Here is a 19,841-nt window from a genome sequence, read left to right on the forward strand (position 1 = left end):
GAGTTTCTTCGTTTCAGTAAGTAAATAAAAATTATATATTATCCCCATGTTTCGGCTGTCCACCCTACCACTTACTGAAGGTGAATGTCACCATGGGTACACAGATGCAGTATTTATACCCGATGAGTTACAAAAGCGGGAACAGATATTCAATTACCTGAAAGAACGGTTTTATTCAAACTATTCATTTCACGCGTCAATTCCGTGTATAACCAGTTAAAAATTGCATGGCTCTAATGGTAATTGAACTTCATAGGCACTGGACCTTGTGAACTACTCCAAAAATGATGAAAATTGGGTTCGTTTGGGGAAACATCTCGACGGAAAAATAGCTCAGAAATTGGAGATTCGACCAGTGTTAAGATCAGAAAACCGTGGTAAAAAAAAGGGGGGTTTGGTTTTGGGGGTGAGGGGTTTTCAATCTCAAATGTCAGTTTAGATTTGCGACCATGACATTCCTATTCGAGGATTTTGTATATTCTGCTACTAAATGAGCTGAAGTTTGTGATTTATACCGCACATTTGTTGAGGCTATAAACCTTTAACATGTCTGAAGGAAAATCTAAAATTAATGATCTCCCAGGGTTACTAACGTCTAAGAGTATTCTTTCTTGATGACCATAATTGCTAATAAGCACAAATAGCGGAACAATTAATTACACTTAGTGACCGTTATGACTAATATGACTGTGTGTGTAACTTCTTTGATAGTTTGTGTGCGTGCGTTAGATTAGCTTTATGGCTATTAAAATACACACACACACACACACGTCTGGCATATCACAGCTTGACCTGAATGAGAAGTAATCTCAATTCAAGTGCATCAAAAATCCCTCTTTTCAGATGATACAATAAGTCAAAATGAGATTGTAAAAGAAATTACTGTTCAGGATATTTAACAATGGTAAAGATACAACATATACTGAATAAATAAAAAAAGATAAAGAAAAACTAATTAAACATGATAAAAGAGATACAGAAGAATTCAGTAACAGATAAAGAAACAACTTGAATAAAACAAGACAGCTATATCCAAGAATTGTCTATATCTAATCAGATTTGCCTTATGGCAAACTTTCGGGTGAAAAAACATCATATGGATCATGTCTAGATTAGCCAACCCACTATTTTTCAAGAGAATATTATACCACTTTGATATATATATATATATATATATATATATATATATATATATATATATAAATGCTTATACTTATTATAGACACACACACGCACACACACACACACACACACACATATATATTATATATATATTTATATTAATGCATATACTTATTATAGACACACACACACACACACACACACACACACACACACACACACTACATATATATATATATATATATATATATATATATATATATATATATATTATACATACATACATATCAAAGTGGTTTTAATATTGACTTGAAAAAAATGGTGGATTCGCTAATCTTGACATGATCCCATCATATTGACGGCATGAAAATCTTGCCATTTATAAGAAAAGACAAATCAATATATAAGTGAAGTAAGAAAAAATCCTAAGAAAGATACGAGAAAGAAAGTGAACAACCGTTACCGAAGAGCAGTTTTGCAAACGTGGTACATGAATATAAGTACGTTTGTACTTCAGGATGATTTCTCTTAAGATGAATACTGAACAGGAATGAAGCCAGATTTGGTTAGTCATTGAATATGATGAATATCGGATAAGAATTGATGGTTGCAAAAACATAAGCAATATAATCATGACATCATTATGCACCACATGATGGAGGTCGTCAAGTATAGTGAATATTTTTTTATCATTAAAGAAAGGTGGTATTCCGTTGGCTCATTATTTTTTTCGAAATGGTCTAAAACCTAATCCGAGAGAGAGAGAGAGAGAGAGAGAGAGAGAGAGAGAGAGAGAGAGAGAGAGAGAGAGAGGTAAAATACGCGTTTACTTAAACATTATAATTAACTTACGATTAACTTACCAGGAATATGAAATTGAAGATGAAGAGGACATACTTCAAGAAGTTGATACTACAGCATCCCCGTTCTCTGGGAGGTTTCCTGTAAGACGTATCGGGGCCTGTGGATAGACATAAAATAAGACTATTAGATACAGAGAGAGAGAAAGAATGGAGTGATTAGTTTGGAAAAGGTGATCTATTTAAGAGAGAGAGAGGGGGAGGGGAAACATTTGGGAAAAGGCGATGTCTTTAAAAAAGAGATAGAGAGAGAGAGAGAGAGGGGGGATAGTTTGGAAAAGAGTAATTAAAAAAAAAAAAGGAGTGGAAGGGACAATTATTCGAAAAGGGGTATCATTAAAATGAGAGAGTGGGAAATAGCTTAGAAAACAGATATTTTCAGAGGAGAGAGAGAGAGAGAGAGAGAGAGGAGAGAGAGAGAGAGAGGAGGAAATAGCTTGGAAAAGTAGGATGGATATCTTTGAATCTTCATTCAGAGCAACTCCATATTTAGCAGAAGAGCTTAAGCAGCAGGACCGACCCCACGCCCGAGCAATAAACAAGTGACGTGTTCCAATATTTCCTTTCATGGCGGTCTCTCGAGAACAGGATTTGTAGCAACAGGAGGCTAAACAACATTTTTCTTTTTTCCATCTGAGAAATACATTTACTTCATGCCTAACCCTTTACCATTAGCAGGTGATCGTCCTTCTGCGCTAAAGAGAGCAGGGTAAATCCGGAATTCCTACTGGAGTTATGTGAAAGAGACATTCAATTTTTTTGTAAATATATCACATGTGTGTGTACATGATGTTCATATATGAAAAATATAACACTTCATTTAAGCAGTGTGCAATTTCGCTTCATTGAAGTTGTGTATATTTTTAGTTTTTGGTACAGTAGGGGATAGCTTAAGCAATATATATATATATATATATATATATATATATATATATATATATATAATATATATATATATATATATATATATATATACACACAGTGTGTTGCCAATTCAAGTAGGAAGTATTATTTTTCTGTTGAATTGTTCCTGCCACACAATAATATGTAACGAATTTCACTTATAAAAATTACCAGTTTCCCCAAAGCATTTTTGAGAGTGATATATCTGTCATTAACAACAGGTACTTTGGACACCTACAGAAATTACTTTCACGTAAGTGGGTCTCCTTACACAAAAACAAGAAAAAAATCATCCTAATAATATCATCTCTGAAGGATTTTGAAATTCTGTTCTGTACCTTTTTCTGTAACGGTTAAGAAACTGCCACGTACGATGCAGTACACATGAGTGGAGCTGAAGCCATCCTCTTAAGCAGAAACATCACGTTCCTCTGGTGACAATCCTCCATATTAAATACTACGCCAAGGTCTGCAACCTCAGGAATGCCAGATTGAATGACTTTTTCTTTCCTTACAAGTTGAGAGAGATTTTTTCTTCGGTGATTTCGCTGACTCCCATAACCTTTACTCTTGCCAACAGCAGGTTGGCTTTTTTCTTTGAGGGTTGTCCTTTTCACAGCCTTTCTCTCTCGCTTATTCCTTTATTCATTTTATTTATTTTTTAAAATATGTAGATCATTTGTAACGAAGGCCCATTCCTCATATAGATCTTTGCATTACGAACAGAGCAAATGACTTGAATGTAGTCTCATATTTATTCTGATTAACCTTATACGTTGCTTAGTTCCTTGTGAACATCTGAGTCAGCCCCCCTGTTCATGTCCCTTATACTTAATGTTCCTTATACAGTACCAATGAAACAACAAATAACGGAGTGAGGTTCAGTTTACAATTCCTTTACTGTCGTTAAGGTTAACCATTCTCTTTTTTTATTGACAATTGGAGATCAGTATGTGTAATTATCCACCACAGGGGAGTTATTCACATTTTCCTTGTTTAATCTTCAAACTAGCTGACCACCTCATGGAGTAATCACCTCTTCATTAGTTTTTCTGAGCGCAAAACAGGTTTTCACACTACAACGAACTTTGTATTGGGGTGAATGTATTGTCAGAATTCTAAGAGTGAAAGAGAGGTAATGGACTTAGCCTCAGTTATTTGAGGTGTACGAAAATTGTTTCAAAATCCCACTTTTAGTATAATAATATTATTCAGCAATGCTTCTTAATCATTAAGTCATTTGCAGAGTAGTTTCTTTTGTCGCATATTTATTTTGGTTTTTAATTATTGTATTTTTCCATTTCCACTAAGTGATTTTCAGTCTTGAATTCACTTCACGGTACCTTTCATGTACTATTTTCATTATTATATAAATAATAAAGATGATTTTTTGGTTACATTGTCTCATTTGAATAAACAAAATGTTTACAGATTTGCAAAGAATAAATTGGCATTATAAATAAATAGCTCTAATGCCTTGAACGCTTTACACATCATAATTCGAAGGATATATATGTATTTTTTAGTGTAGAGCTCCCTTTCAAATAAATGGGAAAAATACATTTAAAACTATTCAGAATAGTTGTCAAAAAGCGGTCATTCACTTCTCAGTTCACGTCCCATCTCCCGTTACGATGTTATTTGCAGTTGGTCATGAATTTTCATCATATGAAGTCGATTTAAATTAAACGAAAAGAAACATGCAAAATATGTCTGTGCCTGTAATTGATTATTATTCTTTATTGATTTAATTACAATCTATACTGTTGCTGGTAAAATTATTATTATTATTATTATTATTATTATTTTATTATTATTATTATTATTATTATTTTATTATTATATATATTATATTATAAAGTATAAAAGAATAAATATAATAATAATTATTATAAAACAAATTTCCATTATTATTATTATTATTATTATTATTATTATTATTATTATTATTATTATTATTATTATTATTATTATCAAGTTGCACCACTCCCCAGCCGGACCCAAAAATCCCACATGACCACATCTGGCACTCTGCAGGCGCCGTGGGACACTGGTGTGCATCGCAGGCACGTCTGAGGGATGTCGAGTGACCTAAAAAAACATTCTCGCCACAGACACATGAAAATGTTGGAAAACATTGGGGAAACATTTGGAAAACATTGGGAAAACATTAGGGAAACATTTGGACAACATTTTGAAAACATTAGGGAAATAATTGGGAAAACATTAGGGGAACATTTTGGAAACATTTGAAAAACATTTGGGAAACTTTTGCAGAAGTTGTAGTTAATTGTTGCGTTATCATCAAGGTAACTGAGATCCTGGTTTGAACTCTTCAATGGAATTTGTAATATAGGACTTCATAAACTTTTGTACGTAGCATATAAAGAAGATTAGCTCCCTTTGAGAGAGAGAGAGAAAGAGAGACGAGAGAGAGAGAGAGAGAGAGAGAGAGAGAGAGAGAGAGAGAGATGAAATAACATCCTGCTGCCCTTTGATACAGTAAGCTGCCATTTAGTCATGTTGTTCTTTCTGTACTATATATAATATATATATATATATATATATATATATATATATATATATATATATATATATATATATATATATATATAATATATATATATATATATATATATATATACATATATATATATATATTTAATATGGTGTGTATATAAACACATATGTAAAATAACCTTTACGTAATGGACAAAAAATATATAAATGCCTTCAGTTTCTATGAAGGATGTACCCTTTGAACTAAATAATAATGTATTCGTATTATACTTCCGCAATTAATCTTAGGATTAATTCCGAGTATGCCATTAGTTTTGTGATATGCAGAATCACGGGATCGGTTTCATATATATATATATATATATATATATATATATATATATGCTATTATATATCTAATAAAATAATATAAATTATATATATATATATATATATATATATATATATATATATATATATACTATATATATAATTTTTAACAAGTGATATATAAATGAATTTTTATAAAGAAGATAAAAGACAATAATCAAACTGGTTATCTAATGTATACTCACTTACATACATACATACATATGTACATACAATTCCAGCAACCCAGAAAAGTTAATTTAATATTATTGTAAAAGTAGCAGGCAATATTTCCAATGGCTGCATGAGTATTAAATTTCTGGAATACAGACACCGCAGAATATCAACTTAGCGTAACTGGGAACATTGACGATTGTTGTAATTCTATGGATGATTGTTTAATGTTATACCTTTCAATGAAGGGGTCAGTTGCCTCTTTCTGAGTTTCGGCATATTCGTCCTTTTTTTTATTTCTCTTATAGCTTTATTCTTCAGATATTTGCTTGTCCCGTTTGAAAGAAAAATATTAAAAATTAAAAATTTAAAAAAACTTGAATTGTGATGCTTACCACATGAGTTTTTAAAAATTATTTTTGTACATAAATGAAAATTGATTGGCAGTCAGTGTTACTGTTGACAACTTCAATATAATGCTGTGTATACGGCTAATAACTCCATTTTAGGACAAGAACAAATAAACAAAGTGCTTAATCTCTCTCTCTCTCTCTCTCTCTCTCTCTCTCTCTCTCTCTCTCTCTCTCTCTATATATATATATAATATATATATATATATATATATATATAATATATATATATATATATATACCATAATCGAGCATTAGCATTAAGGCTGAACAAGATCTTTTCCAGAATACATAAAACTCCATCGCTAGATCGAACAAAAAGGAGAGAGAGAAGAGAGAGAGAGAATCACGATTTCAAGAAAATCAACCAAACGTTAATGAAAACTGGCCTCAACACACACAGACACAAAACGAGTGCAGACTTTGTTCGTGGGGATGAATGATGATAAAATCGACCCTTTCACTCTATGAGACGCAATAGCGGAGTTAAAGAAAAGTCTGGCCTTGATAAAACACAGAATTAATTCAGGCACTCGCCAAAATATGATTTCAGCCCTTGGCTTAATCTTAATTCCCCGAGTCTTTTAACCTGCAACACACACACACACACGCACACACACACACACACACACACGAAAGACGGCACAGTAAGTTTTGAAGATGTTATCATGCTGCTTCGAGACATATATACTATTTTTATACGTAAGAATCATAATTAAGTTGAAGGCATACTTATAAATGAAAAATTATTTTCTTTTTTCTGATAATTCCTGTATATATACAGTAATTCATATACATTAAAACCTTTTAGAGAGGCATAAAGAAGAATGCTGTAGCGAGCTCATTATTTTCGGAGCTTTCGGGCATACTGTGAAATCAATGAAAACACTTACTATATTATTATTCATACATAAGATATTGTCCCCGTTGTTTCTGCAGTTTTATTTTATAAAAATTAAAACTTCTCCAGGGAGTATAGCTAATTCAGTAGCAAGTCGATTATTTTAGTACTTATCATCTGATCTCTGATATGGAAGGTATGCAAAGACCAACATTACACTTAAGCTAGATATCTTTTTCATGTTTAATTATTAACATCACCAATCTCCCAGGTTTCCCCTAACTCTCCCTACCCAATTTATTGTTCATTTTCAATATTATCACCTAGATCAAGTATTTCTATAATGCTGTATTTGCAGTGGACTGGTGTAGTTCATTATTTAAGCTTCTTGATCAAAGCCTTGACTTATGCCAGCTTTCCCTTCATGAGAATTACTGGAATAGAATTTTTCGACAAAAAAGAATATCGATAATCTATATATATATATATATATATATATATATATATATATATATATATATATATATATATATATATATATATATATATATATATATATATATATATATATATATAAATTCTTTAGTCAAAACAGGATACGTCTCAGGTATAAAAGGCCCATTAAAACACTGTGTTTTATAGCTAAGGAAGACCTTGTCTATATGGTCAGAATCCCAGCCTCCATTGAAAAAGTTGATATTATTATCTTCTTGTTTTATTAGTGAAGATTCCACTATTTGACATTTGTATTGACCGCTGCTCTTGTATAAAACTCGTGATGGTTCTTGTTAGTTATATGATGGAAAATTGCCGAACTATTTTGTCCATATCTAACTAAGTGGGTATGTTAAGTTAATTTCTCCGAGAGAGATTTACATGTGTATCCATAATATGACTTATTACAGTCCCTACAGGGAATTCATAAACTCCCACGTTTCTACAAACTGGTTTCTGCTGGATGTTAATTAATGATTTCCCTATTGTATTCGGATAAGTGAAGATGAAAGGGTTGGAGTGGCCTAAGGTTTTTGTGATCTGGTAAATTGTCCACGTGAGGGATTACGATTTTGTTTGTGTATTTTTCCTTTTCTCTGTTTTCTGAGGGTTTGTAAAAGATGCTCTTTGCTTGATGTATGGCTCTTTCTAATATGTGCTTGGGATATTTTAACAAGATAAGTTGATTTCTGATTGTTTCAAGTTCTTTGTTAAAAATTCTGAGGAGCAAATTCTCAGGGCTCTAAGAAATAGGTTACTTGCCATGTCGACTTTGACTGAAATGTCATGATAGCTGTAAAATGTATATATGAAAGTGAGAATGTCGCTTTCCTATAGACAGTGAATTTATACTTATTAGTTGTGACTATTAAGACATCTAAAAAGGGGATTTGGTTATTGTTTTCCCATTCTACTTTAAATTTTGTGCTCCGGACTAAGGAATTTAATTTTTGTAGAAAGACATCAAAATCGCCCCACTCGCTTTTCCAATATGTTACGATGTCGTCTACATAACGAAGCCAAATCATATCTGCAGGTTTGATAGGGTTTATAATTACTGTTTCAAAATACTCCATATATAAGTTTGTTAAAACAGGACTAAGCGGGCTCCCCATTCTGCAAGCGAATGGCTCTAGTTTATTTTTGAGGAACGCTAATACATCTTTTATGGGCACTTTCGTGAGAAGGGGGTCTACGTCTAGGCTGAGAAGTTTTACATTGTGTTCGAGGATATTTGCTGACCTAAATTTGTTGCAAAAGTCCTCTGTATGTTTTATGACTAGGGCAAAAAGTTCCTAAAAAAGGGGGATAGTAGCTCTGCTAACCATTCAGAGATTCTGTTGTTAAAAGCTCCAGCACATGAGATTATGGGACGGAAGGGAGTGCTGTCTTTGTGAGTTTTGGGGAGGCCATAGAAATAAGGTGATTTAGGATCGATTGTCGTAAATTTTTCCAAAATTTAAAATTTATATATTATATTATATTTATATATATATATTATTTATATAATTATATTAATTAGTATATATATATATATTTGTAATATATTTAATATTAAATTATATTATTATAACATACCATATATATATATAGATATATAATATATATATAAAATTAAAAAATTTTTGGAAAGGAAAAATTTACAACAATCGATCCTAAATCACCTTATTTCTATGGCCTCCACACACAACAAGCACAAACAACGACAAGCACCACACCACATCACACAAAACGATCATATATTAATATATATGATTATATATTATATATACTATTACTTATATTACCATAGATTACTCACTCACTATATTAATATATAAGTAATATATAATATTATATAATATATTAATAATAAATATATATATATATATTATTAATATATATAGTATTATATGATATATCTATATATTGGAATCTATTATATATCTATATATATATATATATATATATATATATATATATATATAATATATAATATATATGATATAGATATATATAGAATCAATATATATTATATATATATATATATATATATATATATATATCTCACACACACACACCAACTGCTGTACCCGGCGTTCCTCGGGGTAAAAAAAATTTGCATGCCGTTCGTGATGACAACCCCTACAGGGCGGATTTGCAATCACTTTCAGAATAAGTAATCCAAAGAGTTTGCTGTCAACTCAAAAAGTTGTAAAAAATGGGGGGTTGTGAAAAAGGTGGGTTAAGGCCCCCTTAGAAACGGCCCTCGAACGAATATCGGACTTTGACTAAAACTTTCCTGGGGGTGAGGGGAGTCTATGGTAAAAATTTGGTAGCCCAAGCTTCCATAGTCTGAACGTGCATAACAAATAGGCAGACAAACATTATATATATATATATATATATATATATATATATTATATATATATATATATATATATATATATATATGTAAACAGGATGGTATAAAACAGGTTTTATTTACAAAAGTTACAACCTTTCCAGACGGTGGGGATAGATCAGTCCTTAAAAGCTTTCAAGCTTTGTGAAGAAGATACCCGTAAGACACCATCCTTTTCAAATGAAGCCCTATTATTTTTTGTATGACTACACGGTATCATTGTCCAAGGCGATGGTTACTGATGACTCAGCATATAAACTTATGCAACCCTTACAAAATCCCCTATCCATAACTCGCAAGTACAGCAAAAATAATGTGTCAATGGAAATCTGTCAGATCTGAGATGAATTATTGTCGTTGTTTGATTAGTCTCTCTCTCTCTCTCTCTCTCTCTCTCTCTCTCTCTCTCTCTCTCTCTCTCTCTCTCTCGTAAAATGCAAGCGGCAAGGTGAAACGATAAGCCTCTTAAGGGCGTGGCTACGAATAAAGTATTTTTACCTTCCCAACAGAGTAGGATAATTTCACGTGAAGTTCTGAACACATGGTTCCTCAAAATATGCAGTCATGACCTATTGATAATAATTGGTGATAGGTGCTTCTATAAAAATGAAGTACTGCAAGTATTCAGTTTTTGATCCGTTTATTACGAAACATTTGTGACAGTTGCCCGCAGTTTTCTTGAGATTCTAATATTTTAAAGGCATGATAATTGTCTGTTCATAAGGGAGTTACCGTAGTTGCCATCAGTTTCAGTAGTCAAGATGACCAAGAGAACATGATTTGTTTTGTGGCTTGGACTAGTTTATGCTTCCTTGTTAATTGATACTTGAAGTTTTCGATTTGATAGGAATCTGTGTAGCCAGGCACTTAAGGATCAGCATGTTATAATTTCTCTGATCTTACTGAATGCAATGAAGGGATCAATTTGGCGAAAACTTCACAGAGAGAGAGAGAGAGAGAGGTCAATTTATTCGCCTCTCTTGAACCTTGATGAATATTATGAAGGGCTCAGTTTGGCTAGTACGAGAGAGAGAGAGAGAGAGAGAGAGAGAGAGAGAGAGAGAGAGAGAGAGAGAGAGAGAGGTCAATTTATTTGCCTCTCTTCAACTTGAACCTTGATGATATATGAAGGCTCAATTTGGTTAGTAAGAGAGAGAGAGAAGAGAGAGAGAGAGAGAGAGAGAGAGAGAGAGAGAGAGACTTACGGAAAGACTTGTCAATAATATTATTACGAAAGCAATAACTGGCGTGTTTCACATATAAATTCCTGCTAAAGATAAACTATTGTTTATTTATCTTCCAAAACATGCATTTTCAACATACATATACTGACAGAGAACTTGTTAAAATAAAAGCATCAGTGGGTTCGATTTTCGGTAGAACATAGTAACAGGTAGCTATGCAGTGTTTGTTTATTTTCAAAGCATCTCCCACCGGGCTGTAGAACTACTCAGCGCTGTTACTCAGTTGATGGTACTCGTGAATTTCCTAGCTTTTCAAAGTGTTATAAGTTTGTTTACGATCATAAAGTCCAGATTTTAAGTGAAATAAAATCTTTTCCCAGATGAAAATCAGAGACTCATGTAAAGAATACTGTAATGCCTTTCTGTGAATGGAAAAAATAGAATAATGAAAGGAAAGAAGTTGAAATAACAAAGACGCCCTACTTTGCAGAGCGCTACTACTGTGCCATTAGACGCAACCCTTCATCTCAAGTCTCCGCTTATCAAACAGTGGTCCTTTTGCACCTTCCACTTTATCTACCTTGCCCCTGCTCTCGTTCTTATCTTCCCACTCCAGAAGCAGAATCCATTATCCTATCTCTCTCTCTCTCTCTCTCTCTCTCTCTCTCTCTCTCCTCTCTCTCTGTTCACTTTTCATTATTTTGTTTCACTAGATGTCTCTTTTCTGTTCATGGCTGGCCACATCATTGGCATTGCAGTACATGGATTTTCTGATCATGATTGAAGCGCTCTCTCTCTCTCTCTCTCTCTCTCTCTCTCTCTCTCTCTCTCTCTCTCTCTCTCTCTCTCTGTTGAATTGGCAATGCCTGGCTGTATACTTCGAACCAAAGGTCTTTAAATATATTTTTAAACTATAATAAAAGCTCTCTCTCGCTCTCTAGAACTAAGAGATACAACACATCCCATTGTGGAACTCCTTCACATGCAAGAGATGTGACACATTGCATAAACTGCCACCAGAAGTTGCAAACAGCAGCAGCGTAGAAGAGTTCAAAAGGAAGCTAGACAAAAACTTTAGGACAATGTGAATGAATAGCAAAACCTGCTCCTAGAGATAAGAGTGAGCTCATGATTTCTTTGAGACATCCTAATTCTTGTAGCACATTCTCTCTCTCTCTCTCTCTCTCTCTCTCTCTCTCTCTCTCTCTCTCTCTCTCCATGTGCAATGGCTGGCTAAATAATATGTATCAATGGCTTCTCAATACACGGATTTTCTGATCATAGTTAAAGCTCTCTCTCTCTCTCTCTCTCTCTCTCTCTCTCTCTCTCTCTCTCTCTCTCTCTCTCTCTCTTTCTTTTCATGGGCAGTGGCTGGCTACACACTTCGTATCATTAGCATTTCAATACAGAGATTTTTTATATCATAACTAAAGGTTTTTTTTATTATTTTAAAATTGTAATAGAGAAAATTCTCGATATCATTATAAAGAAAATAGTTCCTTAAACACCATCGTGAAAACTGCGGCAGAATTGGCACAACGAACGCCCCTCCCTCAATGTAAGGAGAAGAAGAAGAGGAAGAAGAAGACGAAGGAGAAGAGACAGTAATGATAACGAGAAAAGACCAATCAATCGCCAATTACGACTTTTTGTTGGGCAGTTTCCGCTGTGAGGGTAACAGCCAGCAGATGGACAACGCTGAGAGCTAAATTACTTTTTTATATATAGGGTGCGTGCGAATTGTGCGAATGTGTTTGTATGATTGCATGTTCTTGCTTGATGGCAAGAACAAACAAGCAAAAAAGGTTGTGTTTGTTGTTGCGTTGCGATGGGGCTTGCATAATAATTGATCTGATCATTAAGGCTCACTGTTTGCTCAAAGTTTTGTTAAACTTATTTCCTGTAGTGCTGACAGTATTATCTATACCTTCTGAGTACACCATTATGGGCATAAATATGAAATTAATTGTTATTTTGAAGCTAAATAAAATATACCTACATTTCAATAACCCACTATATCTTGACTAAATTGCTCTGATCCTTAAAACCCACCGTTTGTTAAGATTTTTGTTCAACTTACGTAGTTCTTGTAATACTAACAACGTTATTTATCCATCACGAATAAATTTCAATAAGCCACAATATTTCGACCATTACGCGTCGGCTTTATATGGGGGCGGGGGGAGGGGGGGATGAGTATTGATCGAAATATAGTGGTTTATTAAAATATCTTTATTTCTTTTACCGAAACTTTTTTAAGAAAAACATTCTACTGTTAGATTACAGAGAGCAGAAATACATAGCAGTAACGTTATCTTCTTTAGTGGTTCTCCGAGAAAAAATCGGAAAATAATATATTTAATTCATTTGCTATAAGATTTTCAATTGTATTCTATATTTAATATCAAATTATACGCTCCGATAGATGTCAGTCCTTTTATACTAAATATAATCCTAATTGCATTCATAAATATAACTTTGATATGCAATTAAAGTTTACATTGGCGAGCAAATGTTTGCCAACTTAGGGATTCTTGAGGATGAATCTGAAATCTAATAATTTCTGTTTTTAATTTCTCTCTCTCTCTCTCTCTCTTCTCTCTCTCTTCTCTCTCTCTCTCTCTCTCTCTCTCTCTTAATGTTTCTAAATCACATTCTTCCTCCCTCTTTATTCGTTTCACTTCTTCATAATTTATCATAAAGGTTCTGTTTTTCCTTGTTATAAGGTAACCAGGTCTGGCTTCGGTTATCATTACAATTGCACCTGAAAACACTCCTTGGGGGATAATTGACCCAGAGAATATGTAGGTGAATGGAGTAAAGAAACCAGAGATATTCGACCCCATTATTTGACATAAAACAAGACATATAGGTCACAGAATATGTCAGTGTATGCTTGCATGCACCGGAAGCACGCTATCAGACAATTATTTCAAGAGAGCTCCTGTTTATGGTACACATATAATGCTCTGCGTATTCCTTTTATGTATAATAGTTATGCAAAGCCCATTGATGAATAGACACACATTTACTAAGATGGAAGCTTTATATGCCCGCAAACCCTTTTTGGTAAATTCTACTGATTTCTGAGTAGCTATGCAAAGTTCATTTTTTGGAAAATTCCAGTTGTTTACAAGTAGACATGCAGTGTTTAATTATAAACAAATACACGATATACCATTTGTAAGTTGGAAGCTCTTTATACCAGCATACCTTTTTTTTTTAAATCCTGATTCTGTTAGTATTAACTGAATGTCAGTGTAGTACTCGGATATTATTCGCATTAGATTTATTACAATGGATCACTAATCTTTTCCGTGTTGTTTTCTCTGCTCAGGTACAATTACCTTCAATGACGAGTCAATACGTGGGAAAAGGAAATCGCCATTTCGTCATTCCCAGTCGATTGTCTGCGGTCATCAACTGAAGCAATTTTAGCACAACAACAATTCCCCTCGGCAAAGCTACAATCATAACTTTCATCCAGAAGCCTGATCAGGAACTGCCTCCGAGGAATTCAAGAAAATCTAGTGGGTTGTTCTCAGAATTAGAACGAATCATACTGGAAAAAGAAAAAAATGGAAGGTAAGTGGAAAGTGGAAGAGAAGAAATGAAATATGGTAGTAGAGAGACGTTGACTAATGACTACATTTCAAGGACTTTACCGGCTCAGTGAGCCGCTTTTACGAACGATTTCGACTATTATTTTTGCCTTGGTAGTTGAGGCTTTTATTTGATTAACTCTTTATGTTCTTTATGGGGTATCCTTCAATGTATTCTTAAAGGTGGCTTTGACTCTTCTTTGTGATTACACACACACACACACACACACACACACACACACACACACACACACACACACACTCTCTTACTATATGTAATTGTAATAGCCACAGTTACATATGTATCTGGTAAAAAGTAACCAGTAGATTCTACATAAATATTTCAGCCGAAAAAAAGCAATAAAAACGATTGCCCACGTGGCTACAATGGTGAGGAAGGGTCTATTCCAGCTCTGATAAGTATATATCTGAAAACGACAGGTATGTATGTATGTATGTATGAGAGGCAGTAGATGACTTATCCTTTTCGTGGTCAGGTCGGCAACGTGACCTCGTTGTGATTATGTAACTCGGGTTTGTTTCCCGTTACCGGACATAATCTCTTCATATATCTTACACTTGCATCTTAAAACATTATAGTGACAAGCGAATCCGAAAAAGCGCGAAGAATTCTAGAAGTTAAGAGGGCATTGTGGCTATTACAATTAGTACATATGTGTATGGTAAAAAGTGACCAGTGTGTGTGTGTAATTATTTAGAATTAGTGCACAATAATTTTTGCAGTGTACATAAGGGGATTGTAGATTATGCAACAATGTGATATTGGTTAGTTTTCTTGTAAATAACTAGTCAGTAACGAAGTTGTGTAAATTACAATGCCTATTCTATGCGTGTATCCTTATACTGAAGAGTTCTGAATAACAAAGAAAGTAAATGATTAAATCAGTTTCCTAGTGTTCCTTATAAAGAGCGGTAGGGAGGAACCTTTTTATCAAGGTAATGATACGCTCAAACAAAAACCTCACTTTTCATTTTGACCACATTTCTTATCGTATAACTTCACTGTCCGCGATTAGAGCAATCACCATTCCCCGTCATCAGACGAGCTCTCAGTGTGGACTCTTGACACTGAAGAGAAACGACCGCCATTATAGTCTATGACTTTCTTTAGAAGAGTCTTCAGTTGCGCCATACAGTAAGTCATTTGTCTGCCATCGGGGTAATGATGTGCCAAGTCGTCACGTCAGGGGCGGGATTTAGATGGTGATGTCACGATGTCGCTGCCTTCCATCTCTCCTTTCTTTTCTCCTTTCTCTTCTCTCGTCAACGCTTTCGTTTTACTTTCTCCTCTTCTTGATCTGTTTTGCATTTAGACGCTGGTCTCACTCCTTTCTCTCTCTCTCTCTCTCTCTCTCTCTCCTTTCTTCTCTCCTTTCCCTTCTTTCGTCAACGCTTTCGTTGTACTTTCTCCTCCTTATGTTTCGCATTTAGACGCATCATCTCACTCCTTTCTCTCTCACCTTTCTCTTCTCCCATAAATCATAGTCCTTCTCTCATCTTCTCTCTCTCTCTCTCTCTCTCTCTCTCAGGTTCGTATTGAGAACATTCCTTGACAGAAGAATCTCTCTCTCTCTCTCTCTCTCTCTCATATCCGAAGTCAACCCCTCCAGCACCGTAACACCCATTTTTCATCGTAATATAAGCATCCGATTACGTATAATTAGCCAAAATTGGTGGAACACGATGGAAAAGGAAAAAGAGCACCGACCTACCTATCCGGAGATTTGGTCATTAGATACGCTGACACGAATCGATCATGTTTCTGTTCTTCTTTTTACTCTTCTTCGTACATTCGTGATCCTATTTTCTTGGTATTCTATGTATTATTCTTCAGGTTTTAGGATATTTCGATTTAGAAAATCGAACAAGGAAATTATTTCTCCTCTCCTTCCCCCATTCGTACTTTAATGTGATATTCTGGCATGAAAAATCGACCACGAAAATGAGTTCACGAACGCAGCAAATTCTGTGCTTACGTGCAAAAAGGATTCATCCTGCTGTATATGAAAGCATCACGCACTCTTTATCAAACAGTGAAGGTGTCGATGTTGTTGTTGTTGTAGCATTCCGGAACCACCAGCAGACAAAGGCAGCACACAGTTTTACATTCTTAAGAATTTGAAGTTGGAAGGGCATTGGCCAATAACAGTAATGCTAATGCTTACATTACCTAAAAAGCCCAAAATTTTCTTTAGTTTAAGCTTCAGTTTACATTTCTATGATTTGAAACTTCAATGGTATATATTGGCCAATATTAATAATAATAATAATGCTTACACACGTTACCTAGAAAATAAAGTAATTACTTCGATTTGAACTTTAGTTTGCATTCTTAAGAATTGATGTTTCAAGGACATTGGCCTATAATAATAATGATAATAGCAACACATATTACCTACATCAACCCAAATTTTTACTATAATTTAAGCTTCGAACTTGAAGTTGTACTAGAAACGCTTACCTTTATGGCATCGACCTAAAACTCGATGAATTTATTGAGAGAGAGAGAGAGAGAGAGAGAGAGAGAGAGGCACGACCAGCCACTATAAATACCACTCGCATATGGTCAAGGGACAGTGTTAAGTATAAAAATGACCTACATCGGAGCGCTGAGAAGGGAAGAAAGATTACCTGCGGAGTGCTCCACTGAGGAATTACATTGTCTCGAGAGAGAGAGAAAGAGAGAGAGAGGGGCTGGAAGGGAGTGGTTGGTTCCCGTAGAGAGAGAGAGAGAGAGAGAGAGAGAGAGAGAGAGAGAGAGAGGATAATGAAATATTTGGCTGCGGAGTTAAGAGGGATGGGTCGGAAAAATTTCAGTTTTTCATTTTCAGAGAGAGAGAGAGAGAGAGAGAGAGAGAGAGAGAGAGAGAGAGAGAGAGAGAAGCCAAATATGGAAGGGGCAATCTAAAGCAGAGGGACGAAGGAAACCATACAGAGGTTGAGGAGAAATCAGGATTCGTAATTTGAGACACTTAATGAGAATTGCCTTTCGTTAAAGTTCCCCCTTGTCAGCCGGACGTTGAAGGCTCTTACGAAAGTCATTGCCAACTACATTTGTATCGAATTTGATCGTTACACGTTACGCTTATCAATATAATAATAATAATAATAATAATAATAATAATAATAATACTATTTTTCTGATGATTATACTTCATTATTTTTGCTGGTTGTCTAGGATACAGCGTGACACTTATTACTACTACTACCACCACTACTACTACTAATAATTATAATAATGTGTCGAATTAACTTGTTAAATGAGAGAGAGAGAGAGAGAGAGAGAGATGCGAAGAGCCTCCCCCTCCCAACCCACCCAACGAAGCGAGGGTGTTGGGTGGAAGGGGAGGGGAATTACCGTCCCCCCTCCCTTATTCATCGGAATGAACAAATAAGGCGTAAATAAAAGCACATACTGCCGAGAACAATTGAGCGAAGAAAACAATGAGGGAGAGAGAGAAGGAGAGATGATGGGGTCTTAGGGGAAGGAGGGTTGGGGTGGTACATGAATAGAGGAGGGGGTGGGTGGGGGATGGGGTTGCTCAAGGCCACGCCGCAGTGAAATACCCAACACGGAAGGTTAGAGTCAGCTGACTCCTGATGGGAGACTAGAATGGGGGTGGACTGAAGGATATCAGGAAACAATGCGCGCAGGAGGAATGTTTGTGTCCCTCAGGGACATAGGACAGGAGGACAAGGGGCAGGGGCCAAAACCGGATGCCGGATGCGAGAGACAAAACGATAGAGAGAGAGAGAGAGAAAGGGGGGATATAATGCCATATTTGACTGCGAAGTTAAGAGAGCTGGTTAGGGAAAAATAATTTTTTTTATATCGCTGTGTTGTTAGAGAGAGAGAGAGCATATTTTCCATGTTGCGCTATTAATGTATGCAGAATACAAGCATAAGCATAAATTAAATATAATGCATTGCGAATGCAATTCAAGTAATATTGATAAAAAAGAAACAAGCATAAATTAAATGACGCATCGTTACACGTAAAATGAAATATCCTTTGCTTCTATAAACTCTTTATAAACTACAAGGACAACAAAAAAGCTTCGGATTAATGTTCGGGATAAGAACAAAAATCTCGTCTCATGGAATCTTGAGAATTTCATTAAACCGCTTTGAAAGGAGAGAGAGAGAGAGAGAGAGAGAGAGAGTAGTAACCTAAGGTAATCTTCGAGTCATAAACGTTGCCATGACAACGGAAAGTCGCTATGAAGTCATTTCCCACATTAGATATAGACAACATTATTCACTAAATGTTGAAGGTCATAAATATTCAAATTCCTTCAGTGAGACCGTTTCAATCGCGAAATCAACTTATGTAAAATGATATAAAACAAATTTTAACCTCGTCCGTCAGTTGCTGGAACGCTCATATGATAAAAAAAACTATATTTTTCAGTTCTCGATCGTTCGTTCGTACGAGGAAAAACAGGTTTGTCTCCCGAAAAACTGACGCCAAAGTCTTGTTTACGATAAAATCTAGACCTAAATATATCATCTTGACGGCCTGATTCTTGTATATAGGAGATATGGCCATATACTAAGAGAATATTATGATTAAGAAGCAGCGCTGACAGATTTATAATAAATATTTTAGAATAAAAATAACGCCCGGTAAATTACCCACAATTACTGTCAGTGGTGCTGACGACTTTTCAAGATATCACAGGAGTTACAAGGATGCTATCAAAAGCAGGTACTATATTCAGACGTATCGTAATTTTGTTAAATTATCTACATAGGTATTGAAGTCAGGAGGCCAGAGATATCAGAATTATATCAACAGGACTACTCGTCCCTTCTCTAGTCATTTAGGACAATTTAAGGATAAAGAAAATAGGAACCACTATCATAGTTACCCATCATTTTCTTTGAAGTAGTAAGACACCACCCTTGATATTAATCATGCTGAATTTTTTCCGACGGTTTGGCATCGCAAAAAAACTAATACAATAAGACCATGAA

At 34.8% G+C, this 19,841-nt stretch overlaps 1 protein-coding gene and 1 long non-coding RNA gene across 2 annotated transcripts in view; one reads left to right on the forward strand and one right to left on the reverse strand.

Moving 5' to 3' along the window:
* LOC135210153 (uncharacterized) overlaps window positions 1-15,181 on the forward strand; it is a 223,128-nt gene extending 207,947 nt beyond the window's left edge. The window contains exon 3 of the long non-coding RNA XR_010313466.1: window positions 14,578-15,181. This is a non-coding gene — a long non-coding RNA (uncharacterized LOC135210153). The remainder of the gene's footprint in view (window positions 1-14,577) is intronic.
* The window catches only part of LOC135210152 (CD151 antigen-like), a 105,147-nt gene that overhangs the window by 33,249 nt on the left and 52,057 nt on the right, over window positions 1-19,841 (reverse strand). Inside the window, exon 2 of the mRNA XM_064242977.1 lies at window positions 1,986-2,083. Within this exon, the coding sequence (XP_064099047.1) occupies window positions 1,986-2,083 (98 nt within the window). The remainder of the gene's footprint in view (window positions 1-1,985; window positions 2,084-19,841) is intronic.

Source organism: Macrobrachium nipponense, chromosome 39 (genome assembly GCF_015104395.2).
Source record: "Macrobrachium nipponense isolate FS-2020 chromosome 39, ASM1510439v2, whole genome shotgun sequence".
NCBI lineage: Eukaryota > Metazoa > Arthropoda > Malacostraca > Decapoda > Palaemonidae > Macrobrachium > Macrobrachium nipponense.